This window comes from Anser cygnoides, chromosome 12 (assembly GCF_040182565.1).
Source record: "Anser cygnoides isolate HZ-2024a breed goose chromosome 12, Taihu_goose_T2T_genome, whole genome shotgun sequence".
Classification (NCBI taxonomy): Eukaryota; Metazoa; Chordata; class Aves; order Anseriformes; family Anatidae; genus Anser; species Anser cygnoides.
The window spans coordinates 16,440,034-16,454,224 of NC_089884.1; the positions used below are offsets into that span (position 1 = coordinate 16,440,034).

At 34.2% G+C, this 14,191-nt stretch overlaps 1 protein-coding gene across 11 annotated transcripts in view; it reads left to right on the forward strand.

Moving 5' to 3' along the window:
- The window catches only part of RPGRIP1L (RPGRIP1 like), a 75,177-nt gene extending 67,574 nt beyond the window's left edge, over positions 1-7,603 (forward strand). For all 11 annotated transcript variants that reach the window (XM_067004516.1, XM_048075323.2, XM_067004519.1 and 8 more), the window contains 2 exons: positions 1,483-1,616; positions 5,091-7,603. In XM_067004516.1, coding sequence (XP_066860617.1) covers positions 1,483-1,616; positions 5,091-5,194 — 238 coding nt within the window. In that variant the 3' untranslated portion in view covers positions 5,195-7,603. The remainder of the gene's footprint in view (positions 1-1,482; positions 1,617-5,090) is intronic.
- The last annotated feature ends 6,588 nt before the right edge of the window (positions 7,604-14,191 follow it).

Below are 14,191 nucleotides of genomic sequence, written 5' to 3' on the forward strand. Positions count from 1 at the left end.
TGGGCTTAGATGTTTGGGATCAACAAACAGGCTTGCATTTAAACAGGATGATAAATAGACGAAGGCCTTTGTGTCCAGGCTGTGCTCATGGCTAGTTTTGTTTGATTGGTGTCTAAAGTGTAAAACAGGAATGGAACAATTAAGGTAAAATAGGAGGTGTATTGGTTGGAGAGAATGACTACAGGACAAATGGCAGTGTAAGGTACAACTTGAAACAGGGAATGCATAATACAGCATTAGAAAGGTACTATTTTGAGAGAACTGCCTTTAGGTTCCTGTTCGGTTTTGTAGAATGTGTTCCGGACTTGAACAGTGTTCTTGACAAGTGTCTGAATGACGTGTGAAAACTCTCAGTAATTTTCAGCTAAATACTTTGCACATGGTGTTTGGAAATACTTCATTAAATATGGTTAGTATTTCTGATATCAGGGAAATGCTAGATATGGTTTGTCTTAAATACTTACGTCTCTCACACCACTCATTATAAAGAGAAGAAAATGCATGGCTTAGGATTTACTGGGTCTGCATAATCAAGTAGTGTGGACCAGTGGGGGAGAGAGAATCTCTAGAGCAAAGCAGTTGTTGCTAATGGTCTGATATTCACAGTACATAGATCTTAGGACGATTTTCAGAATTCAAAATACTCCAAATTGATCCCATGGACTGACTGTCTATTTTCAGTGCAGCGCATTAGGGGTACTCCTGGAGCACATCTTCAGTCTAGTTTAGTCCAGTCCAAAAAGAATCCAACATGTTCCAAGCTTGCTTTGCAAACAGAAGCACCGTAACCGGGGACAAATGAAAAGTTTTACTTCATAAGTATGCTCTGTATCCAAGCCCAAACAATCATACAGGTTCATTTTATGACTAAATGAAAGTAATTGATCTTTTCTTACCAATTTTGCTGTCAAAGGTTTTAACCAGCAAAACGTAATGTTTAATCTAAAATGAATATTTTTGCCATTTAATTGTTCACATCAAATGATTTGCATGGCAAGGTCAGCAATCTAAAAAAAAAAAAAAAAACCAAAAAACACAGAAAAGCTATCACTATTTTGAAATGATTATAAATGAATTTTCCTGAAAGCACATAGGTACAATCTTGATTTAATGAACAGGGGAAGATGTAAAGAAATTAAGTGACTTGAACAGTTTATTCAATAGCTAAGCTAAACGAACCTAGGAGTTTGAAATGTGAAAAAAATCTTTCATCCTTAGACTATTCTCTGTCCTTCTATCTGTTCTTCTAGTATTGATAAATAATGCTAAAGAAGGAGGGAAAATTTTGGGAAAAAAAGATTCTCAAACTATTGTTTTCATGGAAAATGTTGCACATCAGTAATAGAGATCTGGTTTATGTTTAACTGGTAAAAACAGTTCACCAGTGTTTTTGTTTTGTTTTTGTTTTTTTACCTTTTTAATGTGTTTTTGAGATAATTTTCAACCCTTTGTGAACATAAATATATCTTCTCTTATGTTTAGTCTACTATTTACAGTGGTTACCGATCCCCCAGAAGATGAACAGGATCTTGAATGTGAAGATATTGGGTTTGCTTATGTCAGTTTGAGAGAGATATTCCAGAAGGAAAGGGACATCGTTGAGCAAGATATTGATGGTAAGTTTTAGAGGCTAATTTGTTGTAACCTTCCATAACCACCAATTATTTGTTCAATTTCTGCTTGTCTCTGCAAGCTTTGCTGTGTAAGTAGTTGTTTGACTTTGAACAAGAAGTTCTTTAATGGCCTCCATGGCCTATAATGGCCACCACATTTGTCTGAAAAAGTCTTCAAAACCTGTAATTTTATTATTCCTTAAAAAATGCTTTGAAGAAAAAACAGCATTCCCAGCTCATAATAATCAGTTCATAAAATTTAAGAACTTTTAGGACATGTCTACTTGTTATGATTCTTTATTTTGTAAAACATACTTTATCCAATAAGACTGTAAATACGTATTATTTTGTTATTAAAGCTTCTGTCAATAATTCTTTATTGCTAATGTCTTTATCTTGTTTAAAGTAATTTTATGATCCCCAGAGTAACTCAAGATTGCATCCTCCATATCAAACATATTTGAGGCAAAATGAAATACCGGTGGCTTTTGTTAGGTCTGTCAGTTTAGTAAGCATTATTCTGTAACAAACTGTGACTGAACTTTCACTGTGATTTATTAAAGCATGGTGAGGTGAGTAGGAGGTGTGGAATCTTCCATTTCCTCTGTTTTGTGATAACATCTTTATAAAGCAGATAAGAAGGCTAGAGAAGGTTATTTGGTCTTTTAATAGACAGCTAACAAAACTATCCTCCTGGCTTAGCCTTTCCTCAGCCCCAATGTAGCAGGGACAGGGTTATCAAGTATTATTTACATCCTTCCTGTAGCTAAATTACTGAAAGTATGCGTCGAAGTTCTGGGAACATGATAAGGAAAATTCTAAGAAGAATCAAATTTCTGTACCCTGGAAAAATAACAGATTCGATGCAGTTCTTACTGTGGCTGAACCACTTCATCTTTTCTCCACCAATAATTTTTCTCCAAGTAGTTATACAAAAGCACATCTCTTCCAAAAAGGTATTTCACAGCCATGGAAAATTGTTTTTGTTCTGGATTTTATGGCCCGTTTGTCGTAATTCCCATTTGATAAGATTGATTAGTGATGTAAATTAATTTTGTACCCTTGAAAGTCACCTTTCACACAACTCTTAAAACTCTTAATTGTCATCTGAGATGATTATTAAGACAGAAAGTACAGTTGTTTAGTATTAGTTATTCTAGGTAATTATTATGTAATGTCAGCTGCTTTGGGATTGTGAGGATCATTTCTTCTCCTAATCAGAAGATATTCAAACAATTTTTTTTTTACTTTATGTATGTGATATCTAAGTGATAATAGTAGTAGATAGAAATACATGTACTCTTATTCCTACCCGCACTTCTTCCCATCACTGCAAATGCTAGATTTGTTTTTCAGTAAGAAGCTACTAAAGCTTAGAAATTATACAGAGGATTTAAAAAAATAAAAAAAAAAGAAAAAAACGGCAAACAAAAACTATTGGCTTCTTTTTCACTACACTAGAAGTCCCCTTCCTGGAATAAACCAAACTTAGTGTTGTTTGATAATTAAAAAGCAGACACTCATGCTTGACAGTTACTATCAATATCAATAAATGGTAGGTTAGGATATTCTGTTTCCCAAAATCCATATGAGAAAGATAATGTATAATGTTGCCAAAGAGGTACTAAACACAAAGGATAATTGGCAGGTGATTTGTATATATTGTGGTTTTTTTTTCACTGTACAGTTTAGATTTTTTTTATTGCATCCATAAGCATGTTTTCTTTTAGTTAGAGCATTCAGAGAATTAAAATGAATTTTACATTAAAATATGTCGCATAATGGCAAAGGTAGACTATATCTATCCATTTACTTGAATGAAATCATTGTAAAAAGACCTGTTCTTAAGATCTGGATGCTTTTATACCCAGATTTCAATTCTGTGTAGTGGCACAACAAATGGCATTCTTAAATAATACTATACACATTTTCGGAAGTGGATATTGCTTTGAGGGCAAAAGAATATACCTAGACAGAGGGGACTTAGTCTGCTGCCATTCTAATTATTCTTAAAAGTTAGGTACCCTAAATTTCTTTCATTCTTTTTGAGGACTGCAAACATAGACCTTGTTCATATCTTGTTCTTTTTATTGTTAATTGGGTGGAAGTGGCCTATATGAAACTTGAAACAGTTAGGAGGCTAACAAAGCAAGAAGCTGGATGAAAAGGAGCTTATACAAAGGCATATGATTGATATATATATGTCTCAGAGATAACATGACAATAGAAAATGGAGAAAACTGAATGAATATTATTTTCTGATATCATCAGCTGTAGTTACCCTACTGTTCTTGTAAGTTAAATACATATATATATATGTATGTATGCACTCTGAAGTTTGCTTTTTAAGTTGACAGTTCACTGAATGATTTGTCTAAGGATATACCAAATGGTTTGGATCTGTAAGAATAGCATCTCATCTGTCCTCTAATAGCTCTGTCAACAAAGTAAATGATGGTTTTTCTTTCCCCAAACTTATTCTGAGCTGTCCCAGCAGCCTAGCCATTGAAGCACGCATTATCATTGCAAGTTCCCAGAGTACTTATCCCAGTCCATTTCATAAATACATAACCTTGCCATTTCTTTTCTGTATAATTTGCTTTGAGGAGACGTGCTGTCAAGATTATTTGTTTTTATTCAAATTCCTCCTAGAGTCACATTAGGCAGCCTCATTACTTTTTATGCAGGACTGGGAAGGAACCTCATTCTTGACTGTTAGCAGCATGTTTTTAATCAAAGCAGCAGAGAACATGGCCCTCAGGGCTTGCATAGATACTGTAGAAGAGAGCGATTTTAAATCATGTTAGCTAATTTCTGTAAAATAAAATTTTTAAATACTACTTTAAAACATGCATGCACAAAGATGAAGGTAGTTAAATAGTTTAGGCTAGGGGAAATACCATCTTTGTCTACACTTCACTATTTTACAGCACGTAGAAGCCTGAGATTAAAATAATGTTGCATTTTACCAAATGGAAATAACAATTTACTATTTAAATACTGATAACTCTCTAGGCTAATTTGGTCTGGTCATATATACACTGTACAAAATGTATTCATTAGTATATTTTTTTACTTAGTATTTATAAGCATACATGCATGTATTTAACAGTTTAGGTTCTGAAGTCTGAACATCTGTTTATGTATTATGAAAAATAAACAATTTGTATAGGCAGTTTTCATACAGATAGTTCTCTTTACTTCAAAATACTTTTACTGATGTACTTTCTAGTACTTAGAGTGTTGAGTTTCCAGTAGGCTGAGCACCATCCACTACATTTAATATGAAAGCTGTCTGAGATCTTTCTCAAAATCGTATAGGGCTGAGTGCCAGAACTGGAAGCTATTTTTTTTTTCCTTTTTTAAGCGTATGCTAGGTGCCTTTTAATCTGTCCAAATCCTGAGCAAAATTATCAGAACAAAACTAAAGCCTTTAATGAAACTAACTAATGCTGTTTTCTGATGTTTTCTTTCTAGTTTTTGATGCAGAAGATGATAGTGCAGTAATTGGAAAGCTCAAAGTAACAGTGGAAGCCCTCCATGCACTGCGTTCAGTCTATGAGGAATGCAAAGATGACTAGGAGGCATGAAAGGAAAGTTTGCCTACAGCAGTTCCTTCTCCCAGTGTAAATACATGCTTGATAGTGCTTCAAAGATGAGATCTTTGTAATTCGTACGATATATTTAATGTATAATTTATACGGGAAGGACTCTTGATTTGTAGTTGTAAAGTTTTGTATACTTTTCAGTCTGTTTGTTTTTATATTTCCCCCCTAAGGCTAAGTATCTCTCCACAATGGACAACGTCTTGTAAATAATTAATACCTACATGATTGAATGATGTGCTTTATTTGCATTTTCAACATTTTTTCCTACATAAAACAGTAATAAAAATGCAAGTCAAATTTTTAATTTTTAATAAAAAAACCATAAGCCTCAGAAAACTGATTAAAAATACTTTTATGTTATCCCTAATCACCCCACTAAATGGAATGCCTGTGATTAGCCTCATTAAGAATTTTATACTGTGAAGATTTTATTAAAAGCAATATATGAAAATTACTTGGATTAATGTGTTAATCTGCCTCTTTAAAATGCTAATATCCATTTTATGCACATTAAATCTCAGTATGTGTTTTCTTTGATGCATGCAGTTCCTATCAATTAAATATAAAAAATGAGGCTAGTTGCAGGACTTATTAAATTACTGCAACCTTTTTTAAATAACTTTTGCCCTTCTACTAACATTATAATCAGCTGTTTATGATTATCATGATTTGAAGTAGGGGGGAGGGCAGCCACAATCATTCTTCTATACAGTAAAAGATTTACTTTCAGCCAACATCTGTCAAAACACAAAAAGAAGCCATAAAGTATCAGATTTTGCTTCACATAGTTTGAGCTGTGGGGACAGGCAACTGCGTTTTCATTTGTTTTCTGTCACTTTTAGAACTTATATCAAACATACAGTGAATTGTTGTATCTGAATAACCAGTGTCTAGCTTAGAAAGTTAATTTCCTAGCTTTTAACCAATCTCAATGAAGGATTTAATTGATATTTTTAATGGAGCTGTGAATCAGTGCTGCAAAATGATTGTGTCTTGAGAACGAGGATATAATACATTTCATTTTTTAATTTACTTTTTTATTTGTCATTTTCTTCAAAGGGTTTTATAGGCTGTGGATTTCCACTGTTTGCAAACAGGCTATGTTTCTTTATAAGCATATGTAAAGTATTCAGAGAGATAAGTAATTTATTAAAATCTACCTAATTTGCCGTGATATATTAAATCTCTGCTTCAGTGATCACAGACCATTTCATTTAGAGAATTAGGCATTCCCTCTTTGTGTGATTAAAGCTCTGGAAAATGAGTTCTTTGCTCCTATTTGTGAACATTCAAAGCCTGCTAATGGCAAGAAGATGGAATAGATTATGAGACAATTCATTACAGTTCAACAGGAGAAAAAAAAAGTAGCTATAATGCAGAAATGCAAGTATGAATATCTGCATATAGTTTGAACCATCTGTGCTCTAATGGCTTCAGTAATGGCTCTTCGTCTTCAGTAGGCTTTGAAATGACATCCATACAACATTAATTTGTTGATGTACATTATGAGGCCATTGGAATGAATATATTCTGACCACAGAAATCTTGAAATTCCACCATGAACTGATCGTTGACTCCATTTTAGGACCTACTATCTTCAGGAGTAGTGCTTCGCATCCAGCTTTTGCCAATCCTCGCAGTATTTCATGGCTCTGGAACTTGGAGGAGACCACAGACAGCTGCATTCCTAAACCCCTCCGTTCTTCAGTTAATGGCCAGATGTTTGTTGTCATTCGGGCTGGCTCTTAGTTCATCGTTTTGGCCACTATTTCTAGCTTTTTTTGGCTCTGTGCATCTATATTGTCAATAAGACTGTTATTATACATTACAATAATTTGAAACAGCTAGATTCAACACTGAGATTAACCGAGTGGCTTTTTAGAAATTTAGTTGTGGTATTCTGCCAGGAGGTTCTTATTATTCTCCTAATACTTTGCAAACCAAACTAAATATCCTGCGCATAAACAAAGAAGCAAATTGTCTTGATTTTTTTGTGTATGACTGTTTACTGACTTGCAGGAGAACTATGTAAGTGGTGCTTGTTTTCTTCTGAAATAAGCCATGTGGTAAAATTAGAAAATCAGTGATGTTCATCTCACTTAAACGTTTACAGTAACACCCTTAGCACTTAATCTTCGCCATCTGAAGCTGAAAACTTAGAAACCAAGCATTCGTATATTCATTAAACACAGACCTCTTTGGTAAGTTACTGCAAAATATTCCAGTTGACATTTGGTTACATTGTGTTAACTGTTCTCAGTGACTCCAACATTACCATGCATAATTTGCCTCAGGTTCCTGAGCACATTTCTTTGCAAGTCTCACTATTATCCAGGTTTTGATTTAAAAAAAAATAAAAAATAAAAAAAATCGAAAACTTGATTTCTATTCATGTTTATTGCTAAGCCAGATATAATATTCAGTGAGCATTTTTCCAACAGATGGATTGTATTATCTTATGCAACATAAACATGCAAACGTACTAGTAAGTTTTGTTCTTGTGTTAAGCAGTCTGCATTTCCAATACGATCTTGTACCTTAAGACCAAATTCTATGTCGTACAGGGAAAGTAGGAAATGTAATCTGGTGCGGTTTTGTCCGGATTTTAGCTGTAAGTAGCTTAGAGAAAAATTCTATCTATGTTCTGTTTAGCCGAAGGGGAAAAAAAAACTTTTTTTTTTTCTTTTTTTGTACAATATGTTAATAAACACATTCTTTTTTGCATTTTTTAAGAGAGACCTTATTAATGCCTAATACTGTCCTGATGCTATTTATTTATTTATTTGTTTGTGGTAGTAGGATTTTTTTTTCTAAAGTATAAAGTGATGTAAAGATGCAACGACATTTCTTCATACAGTGCGGTGGGCAGGGTCTGATGATGTATATTTCCCACCTGTTTTGTCATTTTGTGTTTTTTTTCCCATTATTTGTTATAGCTCATAGCTTTGCTGAGATACATTCTTATGCGATATTCTCTACTGTGCTATTCTTCTTATGTCCTAGGTATGTCTATTGATATGTAAACCTAAATTTAGCTCAACCCCCCTCTTTTTCATGTTGGTTCTAACCTGTTACAACCCATAACCTAGCAGTGGACATCATAGCAGTAAGTACATCATGAAACAAGGTAACATCTGTGTGAACTCAATCAGTTTTGCTGTACAGTAAGTCTCAGTTTATCACGTTATATGCTTATAAGAGTAGATAGAAGACAACAAAAAATCAGGATAATAACTTGCCTGTGATAAAACTTCTACAACTGATGATCAATATTCATGTTGATAATACTGTTTAAAAATGTTTCTTATTGTTTCAAGGCATAGTAATAAGTTAGCATAACCCATGAGGTCAGCTAAATACCAGCTGTTAAATTTAATTTTCTTGTTTTGTATCAGAACTGAGAAATAATTCAAATTCAGACTGGTAATTGTGCAACAAACTTGATATTGCACATTTCAGTGCTAGAGAAATATGTTGCAGATAGGGAGGTTTCCATGTAGGTGATGGTAATGATTTATCCGTTTTTTGGAGATATATTTCAAAAGATAATAGATCTTCTTTATAAGAAATACCTAATATTACTGTTTATAACACAGACCTTAGTAACTGGGCTAGGTAGGTACAAATCCTGCAACTAATACTAAGTTGAATGTGTGATGTTGCCTCTATGAAATTAACTACAGAATCTAAATTCACGTTGATACTTCTGTATGTGATGAAAACTTGCTTTTAGTGTAGTATGCTACAGCTGTACTGCTCTGTGCTTTGTTAGTTTCTTTTTGGTATTTTTGACAAAATTTTAATTCTATTTGCATCTTTGAACATGGGATGAGGTAAACTTTGATGAATATGATTTAATCAGAATAATTACTCAAGGGAAGTATTTGGTATATATTTTATTTCTTATTATAGTATAATCTTAGCACTCAAAAGACTTGATCATGAAAGTCATATATAACGTGGTGACCTGGGTCCTATTTCTAATGCACCAAATTCCTACGTCTTGCAAATTTAGATATTTAGAGGGCTTTAGAGGTATTTAAAAGTTTCTTATTTCTAAGGTCATTGTTGAACCAGTCTTCTGACAAGCACTCAGTACTTCGTGGGATCAAGGTCTTAGTTCTAGCAAATTTTAATTTCAAAAGAAAGTTGATTGTAAAGTATCAGATACCAACTGAGGATAAGTGACTACGAATGGTCAAACAGAAATGTTTATAGGCTTTTGACAGTAGTAGTTCTACCACAATACTACAGTAGGATAGGATTATTTATCTTAGAAGGGACCTTGGGAGGAACGTCTGTTCAAAGCAAGATCTGCTGTAAGGTTAGTCCACATTGCTCAAGGCTCTATTTAATCTAGTCTTGTAAACCACTAAGAATGTAAGCTGCACAAATTGTCTGGGCAACCTGCTCCAATACCTGACTGTCCTCATGGTAGCAAAAGGAGAAAATACTTTTAAACATAATTTCAATCCAAAGAAGTTTCATAGAATATTTACAGTCAGTTTCATTTTCATTTGCAGTTTAAGCCAAGTATAGATCTAAGCATGTGAAAACAACCTTTGCACATAATATACCTTTTAATCACCTAATTTTATTTTAATTCTATGGATAGCATAAACGTGACCTTGTTTCTACAGTTAGTACTTGATTTGTTTCAGCCATTTAGCATTTTTCAGAGAAAAATAAATAACTATAGGCATTTATTGTTGATTTCCATGCCTACTGTCTTGCAGTATGTCATCAAGCTTCCGTTCAGTTTCGTGAAAAAAAAAATAACTTGATTGGCTTAGATAATTTTTCTTTAGATTTCCAGTTGTAACATGTTTTCTAGTTTACTGTGGTTTATTCCTACTTTTGTTATATTAGATTTAAATTATTTTAAGAGTAAAAAGAATCAGATAAATTGAACAAGACCAGGCTCACATTGAAATTACAGTCTTCTTGGCCTTCACTCGTTAACAAATAAACTATGTTCCCTAAGCTGTAAGAAACAGGGATCATCTACACGTGGAACCTCTGTCCACACCCTTCCCTTTATCAAAATAAATATTACTCCAGTACTCCAATATCAACAGCTGCAACAGTGCAAGAGAAGTATTGCACATGATCTACCAATGATTTGTTTAACATTTTTGTGGATTTGGAAAATATTTTCTATCAAGACAAACCAGCATTCTTGTTGAATGCAAAATGACTTCTGTATGCATTAAAGCTGCAAAAAACTATTGCAAAAATGTCCTTCTATTACCAACCCCAAAAACAAACAAGCAAACAATCACCCAAAGCCACGATAAAGTGAAGTTTCTTTTCTAGTTCTGAACAGCTGTCATGCAAACAGTGAATATTCTGACTACCTACATGTAAATATAAGTTGCTACAATAGCTGATGGCCTTTGACTTCAATGATAATGAATAACTGGAAATATGTTACCAAATATAGGGCAATTTTGCCAGAGAGATGAAAGGAAACACCGCTCAGCATCCTGCTTCAACACATAGAACGTGAGTAGTAAATAAACCACAACAAACTTCAGAAGAGAACATGCAGAAAATCTTTTTATGTTTTGAAAACATTTTTTAACCCTTTTTCCTGTGTTACATGCAGTTGTTGTAGTACACCAAGACTAAACCTATTTGGAAACTTGCCAGTAAGTCAATAATGTCACTGGTATAATTTACATCCTAGATGAAATATACAAAAAGAGAACTATTTATAAAGCAGTATCAGTCGTATATATCAGCATACAGTAATTATAATCTGAGCAAGAATATATATATATTTTTTTGTAGCCAATCTATATTTTAGTCAAGTTAGCAAAACTAAATAGTAATTTATTTTAGAATGCACTTTATAGTTACCTATATAAAGTCTTTAGTAACAGAGCTTTTCATATCTTTGTGAGAGTAATGTGGGAATGACTACATTTGCAACATAGCAAGGGACCTAGAACATAGCCTCCGTACAGCTATCAATGGATCCTACAACACATGATTTGAAAGCAGTGATTAATTGTAGCTTTGTAAAGCATCTCCTCAGTATCTCTTTTTGATTTGGCCTGTTCAGGGAGAGCACAGAAGTTGACTGTTATCAAGTGTGTAGGGTGTGAGATGTGCTGTTTCTCCATTTTCATTGTTCTCAGGGGAGCAATCTTCCTACAGCAGGTAATTGGAAGAAAACTTTCTATTAAAGGTGAGTTTTGTTCTTAAAATCAATTTATAGAAAGGTGTTGGGAAAAAAATGACTCCTGCTGTAAATCAAAATATTTACTGGTTCTGTTGTTGTTTTCCTACTAGGCCTATAACCTTAGCTCTCATGCTTGGTTGATTGTAAATTTTGATGAACTCTTGGCAATTTTCATGGAGACAGAAAAAGATACACACAGAAAGATGTAGAGCAAAGAGATTAAGCTTGTAGAGATTGTAGAATTAATTTATGCTTAAGAGGCAACAGATTTGGATATTTCCCTATCATAACTGTGGATAGTTTGTTAGAATTTATTTTGGTGTACTCTCAATATCATCTTTGTAACCAGAGAGCACTGTGTAAAAAATCACAGAATCACAGAAAGGTTGAGGTTGGAAGGGACTTGTGGAGGTTATTTTGTCCAACCCAAAAGTTCCCTTTCCCCTCAACAGAAACCAGCCTTGAAAAGGCACCAAATAAAAGCATTTGGGCTATTTTTGAAATAGAGGCTTCTATTCAAATGAGGGATTAAATGAATTAGCCATTTTCCTGGAAGTTTCCCTTTTACCTTTATGCTTAAAGTGTGATAAAATAAGGCTTTCCAGTAGAGAGAAGAAACATAACTATTTGTTGAATGTTTTGTTGTATTTAAGATAGTTGTAGGCAACAGTGCCCATCATCTGGGAGAAAACAGAAAGGTCTGGCCATCTATCAGGCTGGAACTTTTCTCCTTGTTGAAGAAAAGCCTTGTAACTCCAGTCTATCCCGAGCAGAGGCAAGCTGGGTGCTGCCAGTGTGCCTGCTGTGCTGTCCCACTGCTGGCCACCGCCATGGCTCTCACCAGCCCAGGTCAGAAGACACCAGCAAGTAGCCTGGCTGCTACTCTGGCAGATGTTGAATAAGAAAGTGGAGACCCATAAGACCTAAAAGCTTTGTATACTTAGAGTAAGTTAAGTGTCTGGTAGCTTTTAAATACCTGAGGAAAATGTATTCCTTAATGGGTTTGCTGTATTGCAGTGATGAAATGGTGAGATAAGGTTGGTCTGAGGTAGAGAAAGTCACTCTGCAGATGTGCTGGGAGACAAGGAAGAAGAAAAAAATATCATGAGGAAATGAAAAAGCAAATGGAGAGAGAAGTAAGCATCATAAAGAAATCTGTCCTGTAAGAGGTGAGCTTTCATACTGAGCTTTTCCTCCTTGTGTGAGTCCAGTTGTGTCTTTGTTCATTCATTTAACATTGAGCCTGTTTTCCTGAAGCTTTTGTATTAGAGAAAAAAAAAGAAAAAAAAAGTCTGCTGTTGTCTTGCTTTTGGGACACACTTAAGAGGGATGAGACAGGACACAACTGAACTCCAGTTTGGCTGTCCCACTAGGATGATGTTTCCTTGGCTTGACATCTCGTGTCCATTTGAAGTAAAACCATGAAAAAGGGAATAGAAATCAACAGTTTGGCTTCATGTGGCATTCAGTCCTGTGAGACAGTAAAACAGCAAGATATTTCTTAGCCTTGTATTAAAAAAATGAAGAAAAAAAAAGCCCCAAACTAATTTGTAAGCATAAATTATAGGATCATGAGGTAATAATCTCTTGCGGTAAAATGTCTACTTGGCTTTTTTTTTTTTTTCTTTAACTGTGTTTTTAATGATTAGTTTTGTTTCTACAGGAATGCTTGATACCAGTTACACACATGCTTTTTGAATATTAACATGAAAATGTAAGTTCATTTCAGGAAATGCTGGAGGGTGGATGTTTTTCACATCTTGTAATCCTTGTTTATGCTATGCTCTGTCTATTAAGAAAAATACAGCTTAAGTGCACTAACAGGAGTTTTCTATTTTAAGGTGGGGTTATGTTTAGAGAAATAATTGCTAGTTATGTCACTGAATAAAGCAGATCCATAGCATGTTTGGGCTGGGGTTAAAGCCAGAAGAGACATTCATCATCACTTAGTCTGACCTCTGAGCAAGGACTGTTGCATTTAGTTACCTCCCGGAGTTACTGAAGGATCTCAGGACATTTCAGAAGAAAGGTTTGCAATCAGTTTCTCACTTAGTTATTGTAGCTTGTCATCCAGCGTACTTTACTTTCATGTTTGAAGCTTAAATGGAGCGTGAAGTTCTGTGTGATTTGATTCCCAGTGTTTGACATCCTTTACTTGAAATCATGATTTTGCCCAAATTTACTAAATCTCACCCGAAGCCTGACTGCTTTCATTCTTATAGCAAGACTAGCCCCAGGTTTTGTGGGTTTATTAGAAGTGTTTGCATTGTGCCGCTCGGTTGGGTTTAGCGTGAAAATACTTTCAGGCTAGCCCTACTTCTTCACTTTCACCAATTTGTGCATTTTATAAGTGAAATAGGAACTTTAAAGGGAAATCAGTTCTTTGCATGTTAAGTTCCATAACTGATATTCTCTTCTAATTCAGTAAAAATCACAGTAATACAATATAATTGAGCATAATTGGAAAAAATGCTGTGTTGACTGCTTATATCCTCTGATGCCATGCCTGCCTATTTAGCATTTGCTGTCTGGCAAAATTCATAGCAAAATTTTATTTTTTTGAGTGATACAAAACATTACACATGATATAGAACATCAGTTTCTTCTTTAACTTAGATTTATTGTTAAACATTTTTTTATTTTTTATGTTAACATCATTAATGAATACTTTGCTGTTTATATTAGCTTTTATATTACTTCCGGCTCTGTTTTTAGGGTACTAAATTATTGTTTTTATAAATAGCTTATTCAGGGAAGAATTGTTTATCGGATTGCAAGCATGG